The sequence below is a fragment of the Aptenodytes patagonicus genome, chromosome 4 (genome assembly GCF_965638725.1).
Source record: "Aptenodytes patagonicus chromosome 4, bAptPat1.pri.cur, whole genome shotgun sequence".
Taxonomy (NCBI): Eukaryota; Metazoa; Chordata; class Aves; order Sphenisciformes; family Spheniscidae; genus Aptenodytes; species Aptenodytes patagonicus.
The window spans coordinates 31724364-31744677 of NC_134952.1; the positions used below are offsets into that span (position 1 = coordinate 31724364).

General features: G+C 43.7%; 2 protein-coding genes across 2 annotated transcripts; both read left to right on the top strand.

The window, feature by feature from the left end:
- Positions 1–604: 604 nt before the first annotated feature.
- Positions 605–6855, top strand: SRD5A3 (steroid 5 alpha-reductase 3). The gene is made up of 5 exons (XM_076336268.1): positions 605–819; positions 2711–2862; positions 3263–3457; positions 4778–4900; positions 5434–6855. Exons 1-5 carry the CDS (start codon positions 605–607, stop codon positions 5691–5693), a joined length of 945 nt encoding a protein of 314 aa, XP_076192383.1. The 3' UTR covers positions 5694–6855.
- Positions 6856–7661: 806 nt separating this feature from the next.
- On the top strand, positions 7662–18658 carry TMEM165 (transmembrane protein 165). Its single transcript, XM_076336269.1, has 6 exons — positions 7662–7946; positions 9443–9668; positions 12246–12421; positions 13295–13477; positions 16329–16434; positions 17740–18658. Exons 1-6 carry the CDS (start codon positions 7773–7775, stop codon positions 17814–17816), a joined length of 942 nt encoding a protein of 313 aa, XP_076192384.1. The 5' UTR covers positions 7662–7772; the 3' UTR covers positions 17817–18658.
- The last annotated feature ends 1656 nt before the right edge of the window (positions 18659–20314 follow it).

Consider the following 20314-nt stretch of genomic DNA (forward strand, 5'->3'; position numbering starts at 1 on the left):
CAAAAGAAAGGCAAAGAAAGGGTTTCCTTTCTTGTCATGACAAAACCTATAATGTTAGTATAAATAAAATTCTGAACACGGGACCCCACATACATGTAACACGAAGGTGGCTGACGGGTAAGCATGCAATTGAGAGAAGTCCCGAAACGGGAACTCGGCGGGATTACAGGCAGCTGCAGGGAAGTTGCTTCTGGCTTACCGGAGGAGACCGCGGTGTAACTAGCGGGTTTGTGTCTCCCCAGCGTTGTTAAACCTGCGACAGCTTCACTACCGCCTCTGACTCTAAACGAAAAGATACGACGGAGACAGCCCAAATGCTGAAAGATGCACAAGGTAACGTTATAAACACAGATTCCCCACCCCACCCCACCCCACCCCCCGCGCTGTTTTGGGCGCCAGCTGCAGGGACAGAGCACTGCGACCACGACTCCTTCATCCCCCGGGTCCCTTCGATTCCCCCGGGGCTCACCCTCTTTCCCGAGAGCGGGAAGAGGAAAAAAAGCGGCCGCCGCCAGGCCCCGGCCGCTCTCGGCGGCGGTGGGCGGAGCGGGGCGGGCCGAGGCCGAGGCCGGGGCGGGCCGAGGCCGGGGCCGAGGCCGGGGCCATGCCGGCGGTGCTGGGCGCCGCCTGGGCCTTGCTGGCCGCCGCCTTCCTGGCGGCGCTGCTGCTGCTGCTGCTGCGGCGGGCCCCGGCGCGGCGGCTCGGCGGCGGCGGCGGCGTCGTCTCCGACCTCTTCCAGGATCTCATTCGCTACGGGAAGACGAAGCGTGGCTGCGGGCAGCGCCCGGCCTGGCTGCGCCTCCTCCAGGTGCCCAAGAGGTGAGGGGGCGGCTTGGAGGGCAGCGCTCCTCCGCGCGAGGCGGTTGCCTGCCGCCATTTCTGTCATGTGAATGCTGCGTGCCTTAGGCCACAGTAGCATAGGAATAACTATATATGCATTTCAATTAACTCAGCTGAAGATGTAGAAAATAAATAGCATACGCAGATAGCATCGCGTATTTTTATAGAGTTGGGCTCAATTTTTTTGCACAAGTGTTACTGTGTTTTTAGAGATGGTGTACCGAGGAGCATAGAGACTGCGATCACACAGAGTCCATATATTCCAAATTGGAACAAAAGCCTAATCCTGTGAATCCCAGTCCCATGCGGTATTTGCAAAAGCAACCTTCCTGCAAGAGTCGGGTCAGGGACCTGGGAATATGGATTCCCGAGTGCAACTGTGGCTGTGCAAATACACTGCAGGTTTACTGTTTTAAACCGATTCTCAGTTGTCATCTTCTTCCTTCAAGATTTAAAGTGTGACTTAGGATACTAATAACAGCATGTTAACACAACGATCTGGACCCTGCATGAACAGTCTCTGATAAGGCAAAAGAACCGCTGCATTATCCAAACACATCTCTTAATAGATGTTTAATAGGATGAAAGAGGGAAAAGAGGGGGGGGGAAAAAAAACATTTACAGCTTTCTATACGTTACTGGGATTTCATTGTTTTTGATCAGCCAAGATTGGTGACTAGAACTAGCCTCTGACTTGAACATAGGCGCGACAGGATCTTGCAAGGCCAGCAGGACAGGACTGGGAGGCTACTTAACCCAAAGATCCAATCGCCCCTAATGTAACGATCTTGTTATCACTGACACATTTTATATACACAGCTTTCAAACCAAATGTTAAAAAAAAGTTTTGTAGCACAGCATGTTATTCATGTAAAGGTTGTAATGTAGTATCTTGGTTATCAGGCTTCTGGTTACAGAAAATACTCAGGGATGTGTTTAAGCTCTGTGGTACCCTCAGTGAAAATGAGGGAGTCTTCTCTGACTATACAGTTATATCCTAGTTTTGTACCAATAGTTACATTGTCAAGACAAGGCCATCAGCATCTTCCCATGGTACGTATTTCATCTCTTTGCAGGTGTTTCCAGGAGTCCTGATTTTTATTCATAGCCAGAAGGACTTTTAGTTTTAAAAGCAAAAGGAAATACTGGATCACCTGGTTTGAGCTGGGTATTGTAGGCTGTTCAACTCCATCCAGTAACCTGTCTTGACCGTAATGTCTTGCATTTCAGTAATGCATAATTTGCTTTTATAACCGCATTATGGGGTTGGGGGATTCTTTGTTTTCTTCAAAAAAACATGTGGTCTTGCCTTGTAATCACCCGGTCGTATTGGTGGTCTCTCCTTTTTTTCTGTATGATTGTTGCAGACCTTGAACTTGCAGAGAGACAAGATATTTTAGTGTACAGCTGAGTAATTACTTCTGGGTGCCTCTTACCATCTGCGTTTGTCATTTATGAACTTTAGCATGTCATGTAATGCATCCATTAGAACTGAGGAAAGTGGGAGTGCTGCTAGGCGCAACAGCCTGGAAATGCCCAAAGAATTAATTTGGATGTGCTTTCAGTGGTGTAAATGATAAAGTTGTGCACATCATGATTCATTGTAAGCATTGAAGAATACCTTTGCAATGTGTGGTTTTCACTTTCTCCTCTTTAGTGCAGCTATGGTTAGTAAGGTAAGCTAAGTTAGGCAGCATTTTGCTGCTGTTAGGGTTATTCCTGCTTGGTACCACTGGAGTCCCGAGTTCTCTACTTATTGATGTGGGGACCAAAAGGGAATGTACTCGCCATCAGGCAAGCATGTCCTGCAGCTACATTTCCAACTAAGGAACAATGAGAACATTAATGAAGACCCTTTTTGTTCCCACAGGTGGTTTACTCACTTTTATGTGGTTTCTGTGCTCTGGAACGGCTTTCTGCTGATCTGGCTTTTCCGAGCTGAGTTCCTTGGAGGGTCGCTCCCATCATGGATTCAGCATGTGCACCGTGCTCTTGGCAGAGACTCTCAGAGTGAGGACACGGGCAAGTATTCCAGCTATTATGATGCAGCCATATAAATATTAGAAAGCTGCACTACCATCCTGTGCTGAATTTGTATTCTTCAAGTGCTACTTCATCAGCTGCTTTTAAACTAGGCTCCAAGTGACTTTTCTGGAATACCAATTCACTTTGTCATTATTCAAGGTAGAAATCATTCTAATTTATGGATAGCAGTCCTTTTAGCAGAAAGGGCCATTAGCACCTTCTAGAAGTATTCTTGCTGCGGTCAGCAGTGCCTCACATGTACAAATATTTTCCCCAGTGCTCAGTTAATTTAAAATGGGGATAAAATTTTGCTGTGGGGAGAGGAAAAAATAGCCTTTTTGAAGCACTTAAATTGTTCCTATCTGTCTCAAAGTCGCTGTTTCTTATCTGCACGCAGATAGTGAGCATTTCTCTGCGCTCCTGGTTCTCCTGCTGCTTTGGCTGCATAGCTGTCGAAGACTTGCAGAATGCCTCTGGACCAGCGTGTTTTCCAATGGCGTCATTCATATCGTGCAGTATTGCTTTGGACTTGGTTACTACATTGCCATTGGCTCAACTGTGCTATGTCAAGTGCCTACTAATGTCAGGAATGGTAAATGCCTGCTTAGTTACTACCAAAGATGCTGGTTTACTCCCATTTGTTTCCATTGTGTCAAATGGTTTCGTAGAGGCCTGCTTGTGTGAGAAGTGTGTTAACTGATGAGACATAAAAATACTTACTGGCATAGTTGAAAATAACTACGTTTCAGTATATCACATAATCAACCAGCATTATACACAAACAGACACACAGACACTGACACACACTTTCATGTTAACCATCACTGTTATTTCCTGAAAGACATCTCACATAGATACTTTCAGAATCATTACCGATCAGTTTTGCATTGAGATACATATACTTTGTGAAGGACAGTAATAGGTACCAGTTCTCAAATGCCACTATGCAACTTCAGTTCTCAAACTGCAGTTTGGTTTTTTGTTGTAAGCTTTCCTGTAAGGTGAGTCTGCAAGACCGTCTTGGCCATCTCTTTTGTTCTGCACTGAGAACTCGCCACTGCTCTGCCTTGCATCAGTCAGTCTCTTCTTTCCCTCGGTACTGTAATGTCTCCATTAATACAGCAAAAATTTGAATTATATGACTTGTTTCTGCCAACACATTTCACTGAGTCTCACAGCTGAGCTGCTGTTCCCCTGCACAGATGAACCATGAGCTGGTTGTAGGACTTCTCCCATGACTAATTTTTGTAAGGTGGTCGTTACCAAGTATGTAACTTTAGTGAAGTTTTTAACCGCTTCCAATCACATCAGTTCTAGTTTAATCCAGTGATTTTTCAAAAGAACCTTCAGATCTCCTACGTGTAGATAAAGCCTTTTTCTTTCTGGACCTGTCTTCTACTTTTCACATCTTGTAGATTCTTAGAGATGGTGTATTGGCTTGTACGTTGGAAACCATCCTTGATACAGTTAACATTTTTTTGAAGGCCTAAATGGTTCGCACTGTGCGTGTGTGTGTGTGTAGGTGTATGTATGTATGTATCTCACTCAGTGTGAACAGGACAAACAGCTGTGTACTTAAATGTTGACCTGAGCCATGACATCTTTAATTAGGATGATAAGAATTACCAACAGTGTTGAATATTGAGGTCTTAGACTATCAATTATGTGTTGGTTGTACATCATGCTGTACCTCAAGCTACTGGATTAAAAACTAGGTGTATTTTTAGTATAGAGCTCTGCTACCAGCAGAGCACTTAAATGATGCAGGATTTAAAAGCATCTTTCAAGGAATTAGAGGCTCACTACTAGGATTTTGTAAGACAGTAACATTTAAAAAATGTATACAATGTTTTGGGATGATGCTTGGGAAGGTATTTCCTGGCTGTATATTAATGAAACATATTTCATTCAGGAGAAGTGCTTTCTATGCAGATCTGCTGGTATCACATTGTAGGAATTACAACGTACATTTGGGCCTCTCTTCACCAACACAGATGTCTTGTGATTCTAGCTAATCTTAGAAAAAGTAAATCAGGTAAGATGTTTCATTTCTGCCAACCATTTACTTAGGTAATTTTTTCCTGGTTGTTTCAATAGGCTTCTGTAGCTTCTAATACCTTAAAACACGAGTATTTTTCAGTTCCAGTAGTGTGGTCCTCTCTATAAGACTTTCAGTAGATAAAATGAGGCTGTTTGAAGAAGAGATTGGATGGCTGAATGGGGGGGGTGTCTGTGTCTGTGTCTGTATATATAGTTCTATAGAACTTAAAATGAAGGTCTAGCTTCTGGTATCCTAAGGACAGACACATGCTAATGCTTAGGACTTGTGCCACTCCTTGGGGACCTCACTTCTGTCTCCATATGGGCTAAAAATAGGTTTCCTTACTCTGTATTTGCGCCAAACAGCCAGAGGTGGCATCTTATTTCATTAAGAAGTGCAAAGCTGCCAGATCAGATGGAGGTGGATGATGATGATAACTTTAATGAGCATGTTGTTCTGTAATTATGAGTAGAAAAGTTTGTTTAATGCACGTTGTTCTCAACTAATTTCTTTCTGTTTGCTTGCAGGAAAGGTCGTAAGTCTGAGCCACAGTGTACCTTTCGGAGACTGGTTTGAGAGAGTTTCTTGCCCTCATTATTTTGCAGAGCTCCTCATATATGTATCTATGGCCGTCACGCTTGGATTTCACAATGTGACATGGTGGTGTGTAGTGATGTATGTTCTTTTTAACCAGGCACTGGCTGCTGTTTTGTGTCACGAGTTCTATCGGAAAAACTTTAGCTCCTACCCAAAGCATCGAACAGCATTTATACCATTTGTTTTTTAGAATATTTCTTCTAAAAGTATCTTCAGTGCAAACTGGGAAATGTTTTCTATAAGGGAATAAGAAATTTACGGTTTATTAAAGCCAAGGTAAAATCGCACATTTTCTCTAATTCTAGCTTAAAAGCTCATAATTTTAATGATAATCTCATCCATGTTACCAATTGATGTGGGGAAGTGTAAGGTCTCTGCATATCATATAAGCTAAAAAAAGGTTTACTGAAGACCTTAATTCAAACTGAAGAGATGCTAATTGGCTCTTTTCTGTTTTATAATCATATCTTATGCATAAAACACTTGCTGTTGTGCAGCAAGCCCAAATACATAGACGTGAAAACTGTGTAGAGAAAGGAGGGTGCAGGGAATCATTTGCACTACTGTATTTCATGCCTTGTCTAATATTTAAGCATATTTTTTCCTAGTCTTTTCTTTGAATCACTTCAGAGGGAGGCAAATTCTGTATTGTCTTTCTGTGCTTCCCTGTTGGTAATTAAAACCAGTTGCTGCTTTATAACTTCAAGCACAAAAACCGGTGGAGAAAGTGAGAAAGCTGCGGTGGAGGAATGACTCATGCTCAGCAGCGGAGAGAGAAACAGACCCGTTCTCTGCATTATCTCTTCTGCACCAAAGTGTTTTCATTCATTGATGAAAACTCCTTGTTTATCCCTAAACTGGGAAAATCGTGGAAGGTTCTCTGTCTAGAGAGACAGTAGAAGAGAATTTGCAGAAAATCAGTGTTCTTGGTTATGGTTCTGTCGTCCTTACAGCAGGTTTTGAACCCTTGTGTGTTAGAGGGGGCAGTTATGCAGGATGACCGTAACCACGACTACACTGCTTTTTAAACAGCCTGTGAGAGCAGATGTAATGAACTGCCGAGGCAGAGAACTCACAGAAACCAGTACCTGACAAGCATTGCAAAGAAATTCTTGACTGGGGAGATGATGTCACTCAGCACAGGGGTTTTTTGCACTTAACCATTGAATATTTTGGTCCTTTTCATGATACTGGAGTGAGTGATCAGTTTGCATGATGGACCAGCAGATGGATGCTGGTCTTTCAACGTGTTTTCTACTTACATGCATATATTATTTTGTATGTGAGAAGAATTTTTATATACTGAAGTATACCTTATGAATTATCTGATTAAAACAGTTTATTACACCTTCTATTTTGTATAATTTTTCAAAACTGAGCTATGTATTTGCAAAACTTGAGCAATTACTTTGCACAAAATGTTGGTCCTCTCTTGGCTCTCGCAACCCTCTCTCCATCGACACTTCCATAGCTTCAGTTCACCGTGGAATATAAACAACCCTGTCGCGGGACCGCGCCTTTCCGTATTACTCTTTTTTAGTCATTCTCGGGAATCCCCCCTTGAGCCTGCCTCCGAGCATCTCCTCTTCTGCTGGCGTTCTCGGTCCTGCTCACTAGACTGTCAGTTGCTTCTCGGGCAGCACGTTCCTGTCCTTGCCCCGGGGAGAGCATCGGGGCGCAGGGCCCTCCTGGGGCCGCGCACGCCCCCAGCGCTGCTTTGTACTTCGGCTTGCAGAAACCTGGACGTGCCCAGGCCGTTTCTATGCGGTTTCTTTGCCTCCTCACGCGGCCGTTTCGCTTTCCGTCCCTCGGCGCCCTTTGCCTGCCCGCAGGCAACTCCGAACGGAGGAGGGACGCGCTTCGACTCGCCCGCTCCCCCGGGAAAGCTGCGCGGCGGCCGCCCTGCCCGTCCCCTCTCGGCGCCGGGAGCCGGAGAAGGGGTTAGAAACCGACGCCCGGGTCTCATCCCGGCTGCTGCGGCGCTGCCCCGGCCGCGCCGGGACTCGCACGGGGTCCGGACCGGCCGCGGGTCCCCCGCCCGTTCCGGGGGCGGAGGGCGGGGCGGGGGCGCTCGTCAGCGGCGGCCTCAGCCAATCGGCGTGGCGCGGCCCCGCCCCCTCGGGCCAGGCCGTTGCAGGAAGCGGTTGGGGGGCGGTTGCGGAGCCGCGCGGCTGGGGCGCTGCGGGAAGGGCGATGACGCGGCGCCTTTAAGAGGGCCTCCGCGCGGGCCGCGCCGTGCCGCCCCCCCTCACCACCGCGCTCGGCCGCCATGGGCTCGCCGCCATCCCCGCCGCCGCTCCCGCGGGCCGCTGCGCTACTGCTGGCGGCGTCGCTGCTGCTGGCGGCCCCGGCGGGTCTGCGCGCCGCTCCGGAGGAGGAGCCCGGCAGGAAGAAGGAGCCGCCGCCACCGCCGGCGGCGCAGGGAGCTGAACCGCGGGCTGAGGTGAGGTGAGGTGAGGCGAGGCGAGGCGGGGCCGGACCGGACCGCGCCGGCTGCCTGCACAACGCCCCCTCCTCCCCATCTCTCAGCCGGGTCGCGGGGCCGGGAGCGGCCCGGTCGCCCCCCGCGGCAACTCTCAGCCGGTGGGGAGGGCCCGGCCTGCAGGACGCCTCGCCTTTCGGAGGCCATCGGACTCCTAAATTCCCCTCTTTTAGCAGAAAAAGGGGAAGCTGCAGGGTCCCCTAACGTGGGAATTTAGGTCCGACGTGAAAAATGGGCTAATGCTTTTTTTCACCAGATAAATATTTTTGTGCCCCGCTTGCTTGCATGCTGAGGGGGCGAACCGACCCCTCCAGGTCTTCCTCACAGAAGCAGATGAAAGCAGGCTTTGTTGCGACTCAAAACCTGCCAGTTATTCCTCAATACTTAGGATTCATTTATTTGCGTTAAAACTTCTTAAATGGCCTTCTTGGTTAGGGGATTCTAGTGCCGGGTGATTGCACAGAGGGATGAAAAAATTACTAACATACAGCTTGATGTAGCATACAGAGCATGCCAGGTTTTAAATATCAAACCCAGGAATTTACAGCACTGCTAAAGGTGAAGGAACTCTGGGAAGTTGCCGTGTGTCGTACAGAGCATGGAAACTTCTAAATATCAAAACAAAAAACTTACAGCACTGCTAAGAGTGGAATGCTGGGAAGTCACCATGTTAAAACACGTTGCAATCTGTCTCTGCTGGTAGATGTGCTGAAACAAGCTTTCTTACCCATCTCTGGTCAAGCATGTGAACATCGAGTTCCTTGTTTTGGGTCTTGCTTTCGACTGTAGATATCTTAATCTCTGTAAAAGTAAACGCTTTGGTGACTAAGTGAGATCTGGAGTGTGCTGGTCTGGTTTGACCACTGGAAAGTCTTAAAGCTAGTTTTCAACAAACAGAGCATCCACAAAAAAAAGCTGATAAAAACTTGTGTAAAATTTTAATGCGGCTGAGATGCAAAGATTCTGCAAGGGAAGAAACTGATCCTGACAATTTTAGAAAGGACTTTGTATTTCTGCTAAGCTATCCTAGTCACCCAATTTTAGTTTGAAGAGTTTAATTCTTAATATTTATATCAGAAAATTGCTTGTTTGGTCAAGGTCATAAAGTAAATAGCCGGGGATTGTAAAGACAGCAGTATCAGAGCTGAACTAAAGCAGCTTTCCCCATGTTTTGTTGTAATGGTGGTTCTCATGTTCTGGTAATAGTGTGCACAGTGAAGTACTGCTTTAATAATCAGTGCACGATCTGATCTTCCGAAGTGCCTAACTAGCAATTTGAGGTAGGTGTCAGCCAGTAACTAGTTAATGATCATTTATGCGTGAGAGGTGTATACTTAAAATGTCACACTGCGCAGTATGATATGACAGGAGAAATACAAGGCTCAATGCTTCTGCAAACTAACTATTCAAGCCTGATTAACTAGTGGTGTTTTTGTTGTGTTTCCCCCCCCTTACAGAAGGGGTCCTCGCCAGTTGCTCCGGTTCACATTGTCAATGAAGAGTCAGCTGACAAGACTAACTTGGGCTTTATTCATGCATTTGTGGCTGCTATATCAGTCATCATCGTATCAGAACTGGGGGATAAGACCTTCTTCATTGCAGCCATCATGGCAATGCGGTACAACCGTTTGACTGTACTGGCTGGTGCTATGCTTGCCTTGGGACTGATGACATGTTTATCAGGTTAGCACTCTTTTCTTCTTGTTTCATCTCTTAAAATGTGCTGGGTACATATTTATCAATAAATCTTAATTGAAATTAAAATGAAGGTAGTAGTTATATGCAGTTTTCTGTTTTGAGGAGAGTGTGATGGTTTTCCTGGGGACCATGGCTCAGATTGAATATTTAGGCTCTTACCTGTAATGAGGTGTTTGTGCTCCCTAGACCTCACTATGAGTTTAAGGAAGAGAAATGGGATTGGGATCCTAAGCGCTTCCTTTGATTTTTGGGCCACTACTTTCCTTTTTATTTTTAGCTTCTCTTAAATTAGCATGCCTAAAGGGAGTGTGGGAGTGACTTCTCTTTTCCCTCCTAAGGCAACAGATTCTTAATATGATGACAGATTTCCCTTGTCTGACTTGTGTCCCTGTATGTGTGGCTGTTTGGATTTCTGCTGGGAGCTGCGTAAGTGGAAGATGACGTTCTGCTGTGATCCTTTGGGATGGGTGGTACTAACAGAGCCAAGAGCTGGTGGGGGGAGGAGTGAGGTGTCAGGTGGCACTTGAGGAACCTGTAGCTGCGGGTGCTTACATAGCTGTGATTGTAAAATGGAGCAGCCTTCAGGTACATCAGATGCAGCATAAATTTTGTGGTAGATGTGTTCATTTCTAACTATGCCCATTTTGGAAATAATTGAAATAGTGTTCATTGGTTTATATGCACTGGAGACAGCCGATTAACTGGCTTCAGGCTTGTTGGGAAGTGTTTCTATGAATGGTTTTTGGATGTGTAGCTATTGCTGTATATATTGCTGCAATTATTGCAGTCTTGGAGCAGTTTCCATTTGCACTGTGTGTAATGATAGCATTGTATGAGTTTCTTCTACTACTCACTTAGTGTAACAGTCTTTGATGCTTCTTCTGCTTCTGTACTTCTTGCTTCATTTAGTGTTATTTAGTACCGCAGGCAATGCACTAATCGGTAAATCTTGTAATCTCTTTTCTCCTGCCCATTACGGCTCTCCCATTTTCTATACTAAGTCTTTCTTCAAATCTATCTTGATGCTTTTTCATAAAAGCTTTCTTTTCTGCTTTATCCCCCAGTTCAGAGGTTCCCAACTATTTCTTCCTTTTCAGAAAGGAGCCTTTTTTCTTTTCTTCTTCCCCCCGCCCTTGTTTTATACAAGCTGTGTCTGGAAACTCCTGGGGTTTTTGCCCACCTTGATTTCATGAAAACGTGCTCACTTAAACTCACTGGCTCCAAGTAATCACTACTTGGGGTGTTTTTTCAAGCTGTGCTTAGAGACAGTTCTACCCTTATGACAAAATAAGCTGCCTTATCATTCTGATTATTTCTATGCTTGTATATGCAAGTAATGCTAACAAAAAAAAAAAATCTTTTTGTATAGTTCCTTGCATTGCTTTATTTTAGTATTTTCGGTCTTTAAAAAGAAGCTTAGTTTAACTCCCTTTTTATTTAGCTGTGCAACTAATACTGTTATTCATATACATGTGCCATGTTTTCTAATAGTACAGCCTGATTAACTTTGGTCTCATAGCGTTACTTTTGGTAGTTGCAGTGCAGATTAATTTCCAGATTATGTAGTAACTTCTGAGTGAATTTTTCAACTAGGAAAGTGTGTGCAAGAAAATACACATGGTAATATGCTTCCTTTTAGCTAATTGCACATGGAGTAAAACAATAGAAACAGTTGTGAGTACATGGTCCAAGCAGCCATGAATGTTGGGTGAGGAGTTTTAACTTCCTCTCATTTATACAGGCCTTCTTTGTCCGAAACTGCTAACTAGTCTTACTTTGTGAAGAAGCAAGTACTTTGTCCTGGATACATATTTCTTCTTCTTTGAGAACTAGTTTTGGCTTAGGTTGATCGCCTTCAATACCCGTAAAAGTAGATGCACCGTGGAGGTAGCTTTTTGGTCTTTGAGTGGGATCAGTGCTTTTAAATTAAAGGAAGATCAAAGCTGGTCACGTTGTGTGTTTGTGGGGAGTGTGGGAGAGAAGGGAATAGTAACATGCAGGTATTTGCACTTGGCAAAAGAAGACAGACGTGGATTCACGCAGCTGAATGATTTGTGGGTATGTCTAGCAGATTTAACTTGCAGAAAATCTTATTCTAACTTTATCTGATAAATGAAATGATTGGAAAGAGATGCTATCCAACATGTAGTCATATAAAAAATGGAATTAACTGGTATACACCATGACTAATCTAACATGATTACAGATGATAGTTTCATGGCATGCTTGGAGAAAGGCAGGACTTGCATAGTCCTTGATGGGAAAGATAATGTTGCTTGGACTGGCTCTTGGGAATAGCAGCACATCAACTTTGCCTGGTGTGCCTTGTCTGTGTGTTAATAGACTTCAGTCTCTGGTACGACCAGTAATGGTTGGAGTTACTAGAGTGTTGTTATCTTGCAAAAAAACCCTAGAAAATTATGTAAAACTAACAGAAGATGCAATATTTATCAGTGGATATTTGAATCACAGACTTTGCTAGTGAGCATTTCTTAGATATGGGAAAAACAATTATGATCCTTATGCTTATTTTTTTAAATGACACATTTGTTTTCTTTTCAGTTTTATTTGGCTATGCCACCACAGTTATTCCTCGTGTGTACACATACTATGTGTCAACGGCACTGTTTGCAATTTTTGGCATCCGGATGCTTCGGGAAGGCTTGAAAATGAGTCCAGATGAGGGTCAGGAAGAGCTGGAGGAAGTTCAAGCAGAAATTAAAAAAAAAGATGAGGAAGTAAGTCATAAACTTTCTGTGAATTATGGCTGATGAAATAGTTACAGCTGTGAAGCTGCAGAACGGCACTGGCATGTTTGGGGGGTTCAGTTGTGTCTGTGATTGATAATCTGACACAGAAAATGTCTGGTAAATGGGACAGAAGTGGCCCCTGGAGGCTGTTTCAACTGGTGATTCCAGTTCTGTGGCAAGCCTGGCTTCTCAGGGAAAAAGGGACTTTCTCCACAGAGTCCTTTGGGGTTTGGGGAGGGGGGTGCGTGTGTTAAGCATTACTAGCAGAGAGGATATCAACAGTTTACTCTTGCCTCTACTTTTATTTCTTTTCGTGGTCAGGCAGAATAATGCTGAGGTTTGTAGTGTTGCAGCGGAGGTCTCTGTTGTAATAACTTTCTAAATATACTGGTCCACTTCTAAGGAATAGTGTGGAGTATTAATCTTATTTCTTTCAAGGTTCCCCCCCCCCCCCCATTAATTTTATGAAATCCTAATTTGAGAGCCACAACCTGGGAAGAGGGGGATCCCTGCTTTAAAAATAGGAGGAAATCTGTGGTTAGAAACTGGGCATCATTCCTACTGAAACTGCTGCGTAAATGCAGGCAGTGCAAGATGGACGATAACTGGAGGTTAGAGGTCATTACAAGTGTATATATGTATGTGTGTATATGCACACACGTGTGCGTGTGTGCATATATACAGCTAGCTAGCTTTTTAAAATGGTGTCTAATATAAATAATACACTGATAATGCAGTAGCCAGTGGCTAATAACATTTCAGATACTAGCTTTACAGTTTAAGTATTTCATTTGGGTTGTTTAGATAACATTTCTAATCTTATGGTTGGGTTTGTTTCCCCCCCCCCCTTGTCCTCCGCAGCTTCAGAGAACTAAACTGTTAAATGGGCCAGGAGATGTGGAATCAGGGCCAGGCACTACTATACCTCAGAAGAAGTGGCTACATTTTATTTCTCCAATCTTTGTTCAAGCTTTTACTTTAACGTTTTTAGCAGAATGGGGTGATCGTTCCCAATTAACAACCATAGTCTTGGCCGCCAGAGAGGTGAGTGTTGCAGAATGCCCACTGTTCTTTTGCCCTCTTTGGGTTGCCTGCAGAGAAGCGGGAGAGACAAAATACTCTTGCAGGAGGTATCAGATTCACGCCTGCTGCCTTGCTGTGCCTTACTTAGTGTTACAGATGTGCCGACACCTGAAAATAAATGCACTGAAGCTCTGTGTATTATTAAAACTATTGTTACATGATTGGGACTGCACAGGCATTTCTGGAAGTAGTTTTATATCATGCAGCTGAATACAATTGTTTTTGTTACAGTGTTGAGAGATGTTACAGAACCCCTTTTTCTTTGATCTGTGTGGTCATACAGTTTTAACACAGTAGCTTTAAAAAGAGACCTTCGTCCCAGCAAACTTAAAGCTGTTAAAAAGATGCCTCTTTTTAAAAATCTAAGTGACTACGATACGGTGTATAGAACTAAAATAAACTCTAAACTGCTGTGCAGTAATACTGTAAATGAAATGACATTCAGCATGATGATTGGAATGTATATGACTATTATATTTAAAGGAAAATTAAGGCTTATAGTCAACCTTTTAATAAACATAAGTAGCTTGCCTGTGCTCTTTCATGCATTGAGATAATTTACATTTTTCCCTAGGACTCATACTTCTTTCAGTGCACTTTTAGACCTTCCCTAGGGATAAATCAGGCACGCGTGATGAAGGAGGCTATAATCTGTAAGAACCTCTTTATTACAGTGCAGGGAAGGTGCTTAGAGCTCAGGAGGCAGGGAACAGCAGGACGAGAGGATGATATTGTTCAGGCAGTTACATGCCATCTTGGAAAATGAGGAATTATTACTGCCTCTGCGCAAGTTTTTATATGGTGCTAGGCAAGTTGCTTAAGCCTATCTTTTCACAGATGGTGGTTGATTTCTGGGTTGCATTTTCTGAGTGTCCAGTTAGGAAGTGTCCATCAGACTCTGTGGTCTGATCTGTGAAGTGCTGAGCATTGCAAGTAAAGACTGTGGATGTTGTGCCTTTGCTGTATGTGTTTGTGTAAGTGCTACAAAAACGAACACTACAAAAAATGAATTGAAGGTATCTTGATCTTGGCTTTCAAAATTAGTGAATGATTATGATCTGGATCTTTTTTCACTTTATCTGTGAGATTCTTTTATACCCCTTTGTTTCATAATATATTCAGATAAATCCTAGTTTGTGAAGTACTAAGATACACAGCAGTGCTTATGAGGAAAGAAATTATCTTCTTACAGAGATTTGAGTAGTGTGGTAAGTCAGCTGGCACCATACATTCTTCAGTGAAAAGAAAACAAAATACTATGTGAATGTTCATTAAGTGAGTAGTGTTCATCTTGTCACAACAAACAAACAAACAGGGCTCCTTAGGAGGGAAAAAAGGTGATAATTTGGCTGCCTCGGTGTATACACCAGGGGAAGGAGTTAAGTCTGTCTTAACCTAATCCTGACAACAGTCCTTAAGAACTTGATTTTACGCCTTAATAGTTTACTGTGTATAAGAATTGTTCATCTGTTTAAGGAAACAGAAAAGGAAACTCCGTAGTGTCCTACTAGACTGGCTTTGCCTCGGCTGCTGCGTCTGAGCACTTCTGCTCCTGGAGATGCTACGCTGAGGGAAGCCGTCCTAACTTGCCACCTAAAAGGGACAGCTCTAGGGAATGGGGGGTGTGAGATCTACCCTCTGCCAGTGGGGGCTGTACAGGTAACTGCTGCCAGCAGAGGGAAGCAGGGATTTCCAGGAACTTTGGGTCCTGCTCCTGATCCTGGAGGCAAGTGTGTTCTGCTGGCACAGCCCTGCTTCTGACCTGTGCTTCTTGGTGGTTTCCTACCTGTCCTCTGCTCGGTGCTCGCCACCTTTTCTCACTGGCATGTGGTTTTGGTTCTCTTGGCCAGTCGATGTTGTCTGTTTTCTTCGTACTGTATCATTTCCTAGATAGTTTTGCTGTTTGCCTGTTAGAGATTTCATGCATTCCTCATGTGAAGGCAGCAGCTTTTTTTCCTCTTGGAGCTAAAAGTCTCACTTAGAGATGTGGAGGGGACTCAAGTCCACTTTCCGTCATTTATCTTTGCATAGCAGAAAGTCATGCTCCTACCTTGCCTTCTTTATCAGTCATTAAAAGATTGATTTCTGTTTCAAATGCTGAAGTCTTCTGTTTTTGAGCTGTTCAATACATATGCTGCCCTTAACTGTGTAATTTGTAAGTAGATCTGAGAAACTCCTTCACGTAGCAGACTTGTTCACGTATTGAGTAGCTGTTTGTTATGCAGTGATGTGAAAGCTGTCATTGACAGTAAACTTTGAAAACAATTTATTATCCTCTGGACTTACATTCTTTTATACTTTCCTCTTTGGATGATTGGGGGGGAGAGTGTAGAGCACAAGCTTGTGAAGCTGGACAAAGGAGTCTGTTTTAGCTGCTGAAAGCTTTCATTTGCAGTTCATGGATTTATTTTTCTCTTTCTTTATAATTAGGTTGGTGTTCTTCCAGCTGATGCATATTGTGTTTCTCAACAGCTGCCGCCTTCCCTCTAGAGGTTGTTTAATTGTTTAAGTACAGCAGAGTGATTTCTGGATCTATATTTAACGACTTGAAGATGCTTCTTGGTTGAAACATGCCATATGCTCCTATATTAGTCAGATTTAGATTTAAGTCTGTCTCGCTAGCTGATGCACACTGTTACTGGCCTTTAAGGCAGTGATGGATAGCAGAGCAAACACCAGAGAGTATCTTCCATGCTTGACAGTGTGCGACCGAGGAATCAAGGCATTGCTCCTTCATGGCAGGAGGTTGCCGTAGGACGAGTGGGTTTTCAGCCGTGCTGATGCTTCTCTTCTGGTTTTTTTTTTCCCACAGGACCCCTACGGTGTGGCGGTAGGAGGAACAGTGGGACATTGCCTATGCACTGGTTTAGCAGTTATTGGAGGGAGAATGATTGCACAAAAAATTTCTGTTAGGACCGGTAAGTGAAAACTCACTCCATCCAAAAAAAGGCGTTAATGCTGGTAACGTCTATGGTGTAAATGACTACATGCTTGGGAACAGTGTTTCTCAAAACTTATGGAAAACGCAAAAACGTTTGTTTGTGGGCTTGTTTGTTTGGGTTTTTTTTTTTTGTCTTGTCTTCCGTCCCACCTCCCCCCGCCCCATAGTCAGCTCCCCTCGTGGGGGGGTGACCCTGGGCTGTTCCCAGGGCTGCATGGCCCTCCTGCCAGGCAGAGTCCGAGCGCGTGCCACCACCCTGCGCGGGCTGCTTCCAAGGGGTCTGGCCTTAATTGAACTTAATGGTTTACTGACTGATTTTAAGGAATCAAAATGGGTATTGTAGCTCCAGGTTTAAAGATGGACACAGGTGAAGCACACTTTGCTTCACTATTAGCTAGCTTGTAGGAGACCAGAGGAAGGAAATACAGTGTTTTGAATAGTCGGTATGTATTGTTCAACAGTGGGTGATAGAAATTCTGTCGTAATACTGAGTGCAGACCTTCAGGTGGGCAAGAGAACTTCATACTTGCAACTTATGTCGTTATATAAAAGCTTTAAAAGCTACTCTGTGTGGCATAAATGGTTTGGGGTTTTTTGTCATACCTGCCATCTGTAACAGGAAGTACCCGTAAGGTTACACTGGGTTGGGCTTTTTTTTCTTAGATTAGTTTTCAGCTTGTTTCAACTGTCAGTTGAAACTGTCAGTATTCACTTACCACAGGAATAGCTTTTTTAGGTTAGACCAAAGATCTCTCTAGCTCCTTAGCTTATTTAGAGAAGAGTAGGAGAACGGTCCAAATACAGTGGTGCTTTCCTGGAATACTGTCCCAGCCTCCAGCAGACTGTGGCCATTGCAAGCAGTTAATGTTCTTGATACTGTGTCTTTCAATATAGTTACCTGAACTGTGCAAAAAAATGCTAATTAGTGTGCCACCCTTAACTGATGCTTGCTCCAGCATGAGAATATTGTATCTTATTTTCCCCCATACAGCCAAACATTCAACAGCAGGTGTCAACCTTGGTTTTATACTAGCTAAAGTAATAAGAGTAAAACAAAGCTTCCTTCCAAGGACCAGAATATATTCCTGCAGATGCAGGTAGGCAATGGGATGGTATATGGGCATCCTGACACTGAGCTAGAAACAACATCCACTGTTGGCAGCATAGATTTTAAAGTAAGATTATTTGGGAATCAGACATTTAAAAAAAAAATTGTAATGTGTCATGGAAGATATTTAACTTTCAGTATCTGATTTCTTTTTGGTTTGCTTTTTCTTTTCAGTGACAATCATAGGAGGCATTGTCTTCTTAGCGTTTGCATTTTCTGCACTATTTATAAGTCCAGACTCTGGTTTTTAAAATTTTTCGTCACTGCAGAAGAGCAAGGATTGGAAGCATCGAGCAGCTATCCTTGTGCACTTTTGTATATAATGTACAGAATTACAGTTAAACAAGCACTGAAGATGAGACACTGAACTTTTTATAGCATATGATTCATGGACAGCTTCCGCAGCGGAGATCTGCTTGTTGTCTGGTTTGTTTATTCTGTGGTGCCTGCTCCCTTGGTGGGATTTGCGTGGGTTTCTTGCTTGCTGGACCTGGCTCAGCTAAGTTTTGAGGGATCTACTCTCATAAGTATTGAGGCTTCCTCTTTTCTTCCTCTGTTACACATGGCCACCGTGCCTGTTTCTTCAAGAGCTGATTCTTAAGGCTTCCTGAAGCAGACTGTGTCTTGTTCCATATTGCTCAACAGACGGCGTTAAGGAGAAAACTGCTGGCTCCCACCTCCAAGGACTTCGGTTCCAGGGTGCACCCGAGGCTGGATAACCTAAGCAACAAGAAACCTGGGAGCAGTTCCTATGCCATTGAGTGGCTGAGCCACCGACAGAGTTTTATAAATTTAATTTAGAGGGAAGACTTCTTAATCAGGGATTTTTATCAGGAAATTGATGTGTGGTGATTAACAACCTACCATGTTCAATATGCAGTCTGTCTGGAGCAAGTATTATTTGACTCTTTTTTTTTTTTTAAATTTTGAAATATTAAAGTATATGGAAAGTAATAAAGTGGTCCAACTTAACAATGTTCCGTTCCCGGGATTGAACAGTAATGGAATTCTTAGATTTAGATGTGTTCCTATTTTTGCTTTTTAGGAATAGAAATGTAATCTGGAAGAGTATTAATAAAATATAGTGTCTCCATTTGAGTTATTTTCAGTATTGTTTTTGATGGTTCCCATAATTCCTGCCACAAAGGTTTACCTAGCGATTATGTACTTAAGGTGAGGAAAGTTTACTGAATTTATGTTGGATACTGTTGTAAATGCCAGTTATAAAAACTTTGAAAATGTTGACCACTGAGGATATGTGGGTTGCTGAAATACATGGCTTCCTCTGCTCTTCAGTGATTTGGATTCTGAGCCAATGGCTTAAATAACCCACTAAGATCTACTCAGTAGCAGTCCTGTAAAATAGAAGATGCGGTTTCTAGTGTTATGAATCTGCCTTACTGAAGCTAAAGCCAATACGGAGCATTACAAATTTGACCAGTCCATTTGTAGCTCACAAACGGAGCAGTCCCTAATCCTTCTTTTAGGTTTCTCTGCCCAGAAAACCCCTTAATGCCACATTTCTCAAACTCTGAAGATGGCAGCAGCGCAATGCCTGTCATGCCCGCTGGTATGAAAACAGGCTGCAGTTTCAGGCTCCAGGTCTAAATGTTCATGTCTTGGCCTGAAGGAAGGGTGCCCCTGGCAGCATGAACGCTAATTACTAGGTGAGGCACTGCGTTGGTTTGGTGGTGTGGTGGTTTGGGTTTGGTTTTTCTCTGTTGAACCAAACCCTGTAGCCAAAACCTGCAGCTTTTTCTTTCCCACAGCCTGGAAATACATGCTCTCTGTGGTGTGTTTCAGCTCCTGTGTGGAGGGGATTTGTAGCAGAGGTCATGTTAAAACAGGGCAGGAACAGGGAACCCAAAATAGGGAAGAGCCTAAACTTTTAACTGTTCAGCGGACAACTGCTTGTTGTATTAATCAGAAGTGGTGCTGCTGGGCTACAGTACGGTTCATACAGATGTGTCCTGTGTAAGGTAACTGGTACCGCGGTTCATCCTGCTGAAAATTCTTGCTCAGAATCAAAAAAGCCAAACCGGTTGGCCGTTCTCTAATGTCAAAGCTTTCCAAACTTTATATGTGCTGCTTAAAGCTGTTTCAATATGAAAACGATTAGGATCAACAGAAAAATGAATCTATTTAATGTGTTGTTTATAGAGGTAAGTGTGAAGTTGCAGAACAAATCTCTGCAACTTCCACACTTGCATTTTACTGTTACAAACTTACACGTGATGCAAGTACTGCTTTTGACCAGTCATAGCAATGTATTTGGCTGCTCTCTAATGCTAGCTAGGCAGGTAGGAGTTAGTTTGAACAGTGGTCTTACTTTTTTTTTTTTTTAAAAAGCACAAACATTGACTTATCTTGGAAATCTATTGTAAAATGAGATGGCTCATGAAATCTTAGTAAAAGCTTTGAAAGGTGCTTTAGTAGTTGCTGCTAATTACAGTGACAATGTTGTGAAGTGCTTGTTGGCATTTTTCACAATTTAAAGAATAGTTGGGATGTAGCCGAAGCCTGTTGAAGGTGATGGAGGACTCCGCTGACCTATTTTTAGCAGCACTGTCTGCTGCGCTGTCTCTAGCACGAATGGTGTCCTGCCACGGTGTCTCAAAGCACTTGCGCCCCGGCCATCTCTTGCCTGGTGGCTGGTTCAGGGGTTGGCATTTTGGCAGCTTCCGTTGTACTTCTTTCTTCTATTTCTAGCGCGTTGCCATCAGAGAGGTGTGTGGCTGTTCTGTCTCGA

Excerpts from the sequence above, each read along its gene's own strand:
- SRD5A3 (XM_076336268.1), top strand. The coding sequence starts at position 605 with ATGCCGGCGGTGCTGGGCGCCGCCTGGGCCTTGCTGGCCGCCGCCTTC. Across the intron at positions 2,863-3,262 it reads CTCTCAGAGTGAGGACACGG|ATAGTGAGCATTTCTCTGCG; the intron begins GCAAGTATTCCA and ends ATCTGCACGCAG. Across the intron at positions 3,458-4,777 it reads GCCTACTAATGTCAGGAATG|GAGAAGTGCTTTCTATGCAG; the intron begins GTAAATGCCTGC and ends TATTTCATTCAG.
- TMEM165 (XM_076336269.1), top strand. The coding sequence starts at position 7,773 with ATGGGCTCGCCGCCATCCCCGCCGCCGCTCCCGCGGGCCGCTGCGCTA. Across the intron at positions 12,422-13,294 it reads TTAAAAAAAAAGATGAGGAA|CTTCAGAGAACTAAACTGTT; the intron begins GTAAGTCATAAA and ends TGTCCTCCGCAG. Across the intron at positions 16,435-17,739 it reads AAAAATTTCTGTTAGGACCG|TGACAATCATAGGAGGCATT; the intron begins GTAAGTGAAAAC and ends TTTTCTTTTCAG.